This window comes from Rutidosis leptorrhynchoides, chromosome 1 (genome assembly GCF_046630445.1).
Source record: "Rutidosis leptorrhynchoides isolate AG116_Rl617_1_P2 chromosome 1, CSIRO_AGI_Rlap_v1, whole genome shotgun sequence".
NCBI classification, from domain to species: domain Eukaryota; kingdom Viridiplantae; phylum Streptophyta; class Magnoliopsida; order Asterales; family Asteraceae; genus Rutidosis; species Rutidosis leptorrhynchoides.
Genome location: NC_092333.1, coordinates 643,616,736 through 643,625,434, shown reverse-complemented (window position 1 = coordinate 643,625,434; position 8,699 = coordinate 643,616,736). Strand labels below are relative to the sequence as shown.

At 32.6% G+C, this 8,699-nt stretch overlaps 1 protein-coding gene and 1 non-coding gene across 2 annotated transcripts; both read left to right on the top strand.

Moving 5' to 3' along the window:
* Nucleotides 1-267: 267 nt before the first annotated feature.
* On the top strand, nucleotides 268-340 carry TRNAR-ACG (transfer RNA arginine (anticodon ACG)). Its single transcript has one exon. It is a non-coding gene; the product is annotated as a tRNA-Arg (tRNA).
* Nucleotides 341-669: 329 nt separating this feature from the next.
* LOC139885720 (pentatricopeptide repeat-containing protein At1g10270-like) lies at nucleotides 670-2,593 on the top strand. Its single transcript, XM_071869469.1, has one exon. The coding sequence runs from the start codon at nucleotides 670-672 to the stop codon at nucleotides 2,437-2,439; it is 1,770 nt and encodes a 589-aa protein (XP_071725570.1). The 3' UTR covers nucleotides 2,440-2,593.
* Nucleotides 2,594-8,699: the final 6,106 nt, after the last annotated feature.

Genomic DNA, 8,699 nt, shown 5'->3' with positions numbered 1-8,699 from the left:
TGTTTTGGAATGAGAATAACCTGTTTGATAATTATCTTAAACGAACAATGTGAACTAACATTTAGCTATTATTATTATGCTAATTGATATTGATATATTTCGCCTACGCAATAAGATCATAACTTTTATCTAATGTTTTTATTCCGGTGTATTCCAATTTTGTCAAGATCCACAAGTAACGATGCAAATGTAACTGTGTCTGAAAAAGAATGTTCTTTTAACTTTTACGATAATAAATATAGAAACATACAAGCTATCAATGAAGTTGACTCTGTGGCCCAATGGATAAGGCGCTGGTCTACGAAACCAGAGATTCTGGGTTCGATCCCCAGCAGAGTCGGATTTTATATTTTTTGAATCAAAAAAGTCGAATTAATATATTTTTTTTTTTTTACATTTATCTATCCATTACTCCGTAATTATTTTTTTCTTTAAATATAATAAATAATAATAAATAAAATATAATAATTAATAATATAATAATAATAATAATAAATAATAATAATAATAATAATAATAATAATAATAATAATAATAATAATAATAATAATAATAATAATAATAATAATAATAATAATAATAATAGTTTACATACAAGAACTGTATCCAATTCTACACAAGGGGTTTAAGAACCAGGGTTCTTGCATTTCCGACCGTACCACCATCGCCATGACGCCATCTCGCTTAATCCTCCGATCACTCCACCGCTGTACACCTACCACCACCACAACCTCCGCCGCCATCAGTCTCCAATCCCTATCTCTGCATTCTCAACAAACAAACCCTACCCCTACCACCACCACCACCACCACAATCTCCGCCGCCATCAACCTCGAATCCCAATCTCTGCATTCTCAACAACCAAACCCTACCATCCCGATCCCCGTCCGTTCCTCCGCTTTTTCTTCCGCCGAAGAAGCCGCCGCTGAACGCCGCCGTCGCAAACGCCGTCTCCGTATCGAACCGCCGCTTCACGCTCTCCAACGTGACCCTAACTCCCCTCCCCCTAAACGCGATCCTAACCAACCAGACAGCACTTCCAAACTCGTCGGACCACGGCTTGAAATCCACAACCGCGTGCAATCTCTAATACGCGCCGGTGATCTCGATAACGCCCTCGCCGTTGTTCGACAATCGCTTTTCTCCAACACACGCCCTACTGTTTTCACCTGTAACGCGATTATTGCGTCCATGTACCGCTCTAAGCGGTACACAGACGCAATTGCTCTGTTTTCGTATTTTTTTAAGCAGTGTAGTATTGTTCCTAATGTTGTGTCTTATAATTTTCTAATTGTATCTCATTGTGAAAATGGTGAGGTGGATAAAGCATTAGAGGTTTATCAACATATCAAGGAGAATGCACCTTTTAGTCCTTCAGCAGTTACTTTTCGTCATTTAACGAAAGGTTTAATTGATGCTGAACGGATCGATGAAGCCGTTACTTGGTTATGGAAAATGGTTAGCGATGGTCATGGAGCTGATTCACATGTTTTTAATAATATTATATCAGGATTTCTTAAATTGGATAATTTAGACAAAGCGAATGAGTTTTTCGATGAGCTTAAAAGTAGGTGTTCGGTTTATGATGGTATTGTTAATGCTACTTTTATGGAGTGGTTCTTTAGTAAAGGTAGGCCGAAAGAAGCTATTGTGTGTTACAAGTCCTTGTTAGATAAGGAGTATAACATGGTTCCGGCTACTTGTAATGTGCTTTTGGAGGTCTTGCTTAAATGGGGTAAAAAAGCTGAAGCCGGGGCTTTGTTTGATAGTATGTTGAATAGGCATACACCGCCTTTTGTACAAGCGGTGAATTCTGACACGTTTAATCTAATGGTGAACGAATTCTTTAAAGAGGGGAAAGCGGCAGAGGCTTATAGTGTGTTTAAGATGGCGGGTACTGCTCCAAAGTCGAAGCCTTTCGCTATGGATACAGCGGGTTTTAATAATATGATCATTAAGTATTGTGAGAATGATATGGTAGATGATGCTGAGAAGATGTATGTGGAATTGTGTGGTAAGTCGTTATCGCCCAATGTTACCACTTATAGGATGTTGATTGATGCTTATTTTAAGGCGGGGAGAGTTGACGAGGCTTTGGAGAAGTATACTAAGATGGTTGAAGCTGGATTGAGAGTTATTCCTACTTATGCGAACAAATGGTTTTCTGAATTAATTGAGAATGGTAAGATTGTTGAGTGTGAACCGATTTTGACTAAAATGGCTGAAAAAGATCCGAAGCCGGATGCTACTACTTACGATATTGTGATTAGGGCTCTTTGTGGAGCTTCTGATTACGATACGTGTTTGAATTTGGTAGAACAAATGATTAGGTATGGTGTTGGCGTAGGGCCTGTGCTTAAGGAGTATGTGTTGGAGGTTTTTGAGAAGGTGGGACGCGAAGAAGAGATTGATCGAGTTCTAAATGCAAGATTTCAATAATTTAAATGATTATGTGAGCAGCAACAAGTAAATAGGGAAGGACTGCATCAGCCGAAAGATGGTTCAGCAGCTGTTTTAGGGTATGACATTGTAAGGTATTTATTTATTTGATATTTTATATTTGAGGAAGAAATACATTACTAACTTGGTGATTGTCAGGTGTTCATTTTTTGTGAAATAATATCTTGGTTTGAATTTCAATTTTATGTTCGAAGCAGAAGAAGGTGAATTAACACATTTTTTTTAAAGTATACAGTCTACAGTAGTATTTTCTTGGGTATATGGCCTATATTGGAACAAAAAAAAATATATGTCTATTGAGTAGCTTAAACCCCTTACGTAATTAACCGTATTGATGTCGACGAGATTGTCCACATTGACATTGAGTAAATTACTTAAACAGAGAAGTTCGAATCCACTTTCATGGCTTTACCATTATTTTTTGAACTTAATTTTATTTTCCCACTATCAAGACCATTGTTGATTCTAGATGGTGAAATAGTGAATATTCTTTTTTATGGACAATACCATTTCTTAAGAAAGGAGTTAATTCTTTCTTTAAGTTCAAATTTATGTTGACCTTGAAGTTAATTTTTGATCACTTGACTAACAAAATCAAATGGCATCTCAGCTAATTCATAAGCTGAATTTAACTTGAAAAAATTTGGCTTGGAGCTAGAAGAATGATTCTATAGAAGTGTTGTTTTTCATGTTATGATAGTTTGATATCACATAGGTTTCTTAAAATTTTGGAGACGAACCGAACAAAGGCCCTTATTCATTTCAACCTATCAGTCAAACAATGCTTTTGTTTGTTATATGATGGGGAAAGGCTGAACAACTTTTAAATGACATCCTTTAATTTTTTCGTTAGAAAAATCCTGAAATGACCCGAATCACGGGTTTGTTTAAACAAAACAATTTAATGACTTGTTTTATGTATTAACTGAATGTAAATTCTAAAGTCATTTATTTTAATGACCCGTTCGACTAAGAAACTTGTCGTTGTTTCTACAAATATATAGAGACATGTATTTTCGCATACATATGTAACGTAATTAATATCGTAAAGAGAATTCATATTTGAATATTAATAATATAATAATTATAATTATAATTATTATAATAAAAATAAATAGTACTCCGTAATAATAAAGTTTGCTCAAAGTTGAGTATTTATAATTTTAATAATAATTATTAGTAATAATAAATGTTTTTTGAAATTTTTTTACAAAAATTAAAATACAAGTATTATATAAAGATTGTACAATATGCTTTAAAATTTGTAAATGTGTTGGTGTTATAGTATTTCCTTTTATAAAAGATTTCATATTATTTTTTTTAATTAAATTTAATATAAAATAATAACATCATCAAAGATGTCTTAAAAATTTTCTTTTTTATTTTGAATTATATTTATGCTTAGAAATTGTTTATTTATGACATCATTATTTTAGAGATTTAATATTAACTATAGATAGATAGATATACTCCATTGTTTATTATTCTTATTGACTACAAATTTTACTATTATGTTAACGTCCCAATGTAATTTTTGCAGTCCAAATCTTTTAGTAATTTTTTTCTCGCCCTCGTACAAACAAAAATTTGGATCCGCCACTGGATATCCATTTAGTAGAAAAAAATTTAAATTTTCAACCAGCGACATCAGTGAATAGCAATCTTAGATCCGACACTGTGAACAAGTAGTTTTGGCTTTAAGACAACATGTCGAGTTTCTAACCATCAAAAACTCTACCCTCGAATATCGAGTTATTTATCTTGATGGAGCCTTGAAAAAGCGTTTAAGAAAACTACTACAAACACTTTATGTAGACATGCATATTAGCCGGTTAAGAACCGGGTTCGGTTATTTGGGATTATTTTTTCGTTTAATCGGAATAGGTATTTATCGGCCTTATTGAGCTTTTTTTTTTTTTTCTTTTTTTTCAGATATGACCGGTTCGGCCTTGCCGATTTGTTCCCGAATTCGACGTGGGTATAAGACATACAATTTATTTGATAACCATACAATTCTATTGCAATTATAAACTTAACTTTTAATTATACAATACAACTATATAAAAAAACAAATGCTAAATATAAATTAATAGAGGCGTAATCGTAACTCTTATTTAAATAATACAATTATGCAAGAACAAATTTATAACAAGAGCAACACAGCGGTAATCAAAAAAAGTACTATCTAAAACTGATTTTTTTGGTTCAGTAATGTTGAATCAAAACATATGGTAAAGAAACTTTCAGCATTAATTGCAACATGTGTTTTCTGTGTAATCATTTACTTTCTCCGTCAATATTGTTAGACAAAAAATACTCGGTTTAAGAAAAAGTACCTGACACATGTATTTTTCTGTTAACTTTCCAGTTTTATCTCTTACTTTTTACCCATCTTTTTTATTTACATGTATACAGTCTGGGCACAAAAGAAATTTATCACATTATTCTTTTCCATTTATAGAAGTGGACAATTAATTTGGGACATCTATAAAAGGAAAGATTGACAATAGATAAGGGACGGAGTATAATACACAACTCGTAATGAATCCAAATATTCGGTTGTTGGGTAGTTGTTTTACTACCCATAACATCGTTGTTTGTGTACGTCCGATTACGTACATTGCTTTTAACTGAAGTGGAACTGAAACCGAAAGTTTGAGAGTGATCTATTATAGGCGATTAGCAATAGAGAATATAAGTATAGTTAGATTTGAAAGATTAGAGATTCTTTTGCGAGTGTTTTTTTTTACGGAGTATGTGTTTTCATTTTTCATTAAAAATCAATAACACTTATTTATACAAATTTTACTAGTTAAACGACCCGTGACATCACAGATTTATTAAATAATTGAAGATTAAACATACTATTATGGAAAATACATACCAAATCATTGAAAAAAATAAACAAATTATTGAAGTTTACAAAATGTATATAGCAAATAATTATAACGAAAGCGTACCGCAAATATTTTGCCAGAAACATATGAATCCGAAATAATCAAAATAAATCAAAGACATATTGATGTAATTAACTTGAACATAATAAATGAACTAACTTCATTCTTCCACCACTCTCTTCCAATTTTCATCACAATTATTATTTTCCTTATCATAAAAGCCTACATTACAACTTTCTATTTAGACATGTACTTAACATACATATGTAACGTATCGAATCCCGTAAAGAGAACCTATATTTGAAGAAGAAGAAGAAGAAGAAGAAGAAGAAGAAGAAGAAGAAGAAGAAGAATAATAATAATAATAATAATAATAATGATAATAATAATAATAATAATAATAATAATAATAATAATAATCATAATCATAATCATAATCATCATCATCATCATCATCATCATCATCATCATCATCATCATCATCATCATCATCATCATCATCATCATCATCATCATTATTATTATTATTATTATTATTATTATTATTATTATTATTATTATTATTATTATTATTATTATAACTAGTTACAGAACAGTCCGTGCATTGCTGCGGAAGCGTTTTGGTTGGTCTATTTTATAGTCAATTACTAGTAGATCGTAAGCTAATATTATTCGACATCGTTATGCGTAGTGCATAAATCCTCAAACGACCAAAAATGGCATGTCTATATAAGAAGAATAATAAATAATAATAATAATACAGTTTGTCTAAGAATTGAATATTTATATTTTTAATACTCCGTAATAATTATTTGTAATTACAAACGACTCTTATATTTTTTTAAAATTAAAATACAATATAATTATGAGGTGTTATACATGTGTTAATGAGATGTTTTGTAAAATATTATACAATTTGTTTTAAAGATTGTACATACAGTCATGATAATGTTTTATCAAAAAATTGTATATAAATATTGTATATATGGTCTTGAGGTGTTTAAAGGTTCTACATATTTTTAATAATAATTATTATTAGTAATAATAAATGAGTCTTGAAACTTTTCGAATTAAAATACAACTATTATATTAAAGTTGCACAATATGATTCAGAGTAAGATTGTACATGTGTTAATGAGGTATTTTGTAAAAGATTGTACAATTTATTTTAAAGATTGTATATATGGTCATAAGAGTGTTTTATTATAAGTTTGTGCATAATGATTTAAATACTGAACATATGATCATAGGGTGTTTTACCATAAGTTTGTACATAATGTTTCAAATATTATATATATAGTGAGTGTGAGTTTTTTAAAATAATGTTGTACATAATGTTTCTCTTATTGTAAATTTGTTTATAATTTCTTAATTTTTCTTATATATAATTAATTTTTTAATGATAACCATGTCTTAGATTTTTTTTTAAGTTTAATTAAGGAAGACTTTTTTGTGTGAAATTTATCACATTGCATTTTAATATATAGTATAGATAGATATAGATAGGTGCAAAATGATCTAGAATTGTAAATAAGAAGTAGAGGTTGATAATTAAATTTCGTGTTTACAGACAAACACAGTAAGATATTGTCAAGGGTTTAAGAACTAGGGTTCTTGCATTTACCAATTACTACCGTACCACTACTGCCATGACACTAGCTCGCTTAATTCTCCGTCGTGCACCTCCCACCATCGCCACAATCTCCGGCGCCATCAACATGCAATCCCCCTCTCTGCATTCTCAACCACTAAACCCTACCTTGTAAGACCCAAATATTTGTAGTGTACATAAGTGTATTTACGATACTTGAAGTGGTGGTTTCATTGTAGATTTAAAATAAAGAAGAATCTGACCTGGGCAATCTGCGCGCCGCGCAGGCCTTTGACGCGCCGCGCCATTGGTCTGTGACAGATTCCTTTCTTTTAAATTAGATATTTTGAGGGCTTTTTGGTAATTACACATGGGGGCCCGAATTAAAGGCTCTAGATCAGTTTTGGAGCTTCATTTACTCCATCTTCAACAACCCTTATCACCTCCATTTAATTTCTAGAGAGAGAGAGAGTGATATTCTAGTGAGGGAAAACTCATTTTGGGGAAGAAGAAGAAGGAATCTTGCTTAAGCTCAAGTTCTAAAGTTGTTCATCTATTTCCTAGCTACGTTTTGAGTGTGGTTGTATGTTCTAACTTTGTTTTCCTTGTTTAATTTGATTAAGGGTTAGGGTTTGGGGTAAATGATGAACTTAAAACCCATTTGTTAGTGAATTGGGTGTTTTGGGTGAATTTGGGTCATGTAGACTCAAAGATGACTAACTAGGGTTTTTCAAGTATTAATTGATGTTTATGAGCTTAAATTAGTTAGTTAATTACTAGCACACCTATATATATGTAAGTGGGCGTTGTGAGGGTTAGTGGATGACCCGAAATGGGTGTGTTGACCTTAAATTGGTCAAACGGGTCAAAATGAACCTAGGTTAGTTAATGTTTGTGATTAATGCATAAACCTTGTATTGAAATGTGTTTTAAACCTATCTTGGCTAATGTTAGGGTTTTGGTGCGAGTTGACCCAATTTTAGGGTTAAGTGTCCAAATGGGTCAAAATGACCTAGTAATGGTGAGTGTTGTGAGTTTGACCAACTTGAACGAATGATTGATTATATATACTTTGTAATAGGTGCGTTACCTTGAAGTTTCAAGCTTGGTTTATTGATTCACCGAAGGCGTAAGGTGAGTGGAATAATTATATGCGTAGGTATATAATGTATTTATTTGTTGTAGCGTGAGATGTGAAGTGTCGATGTGCTAAGACACCACATTTCACGTGACGAGTGAAGTGTCGATGTGCTAAGACACCACTCAAAGTAATATGACGGGTGAAGTGTCGATGTGTTAAGACGCCACTCGGGGTGAAGTGTCGATGTGTTAAGACACCACCCGGAGTGAAATATCGATGTGCTAAGATGCCACTCCAAGTAAGTTGAAGGGTGAAGTGCCGATGTGTTAAGGCGCCACTCGAGGTGAAGTATCGACGAGTTAAGATGCCACCTCAAGTAAAATGAGGAATGAAGTGTCGAAGTGTTAAGACACCACTCGGGGTGAAGTGTCGACGTGTTAAGACGCCACCCAGGGTGAAGTATCGACGTGTTAAGATGCCACCCGTGGGGTTAGTGTACGAAGTGTTAAGTGCACTAATGGTTGTTGTGAACTCCGACGGTCTTTAAACACCGTTCCCTCGTTCGATTGGTTAACCATGGTTATTGTGTTGTAGTGTAAGCATATTATATTTGTTCAAGTTAAATATGCTATTGTTATGCTAGCTTGGTTATTGGAGGTTATAGCTTGTA

Coding starts and splice junctions, on each gene's coding strand:
- LOC139885720 (XM_071869469.1), top strand. CDS start 670: ATGACGCCATCTCGCTTAATCCTCCGATCACTCCACCGCTGTACACCT.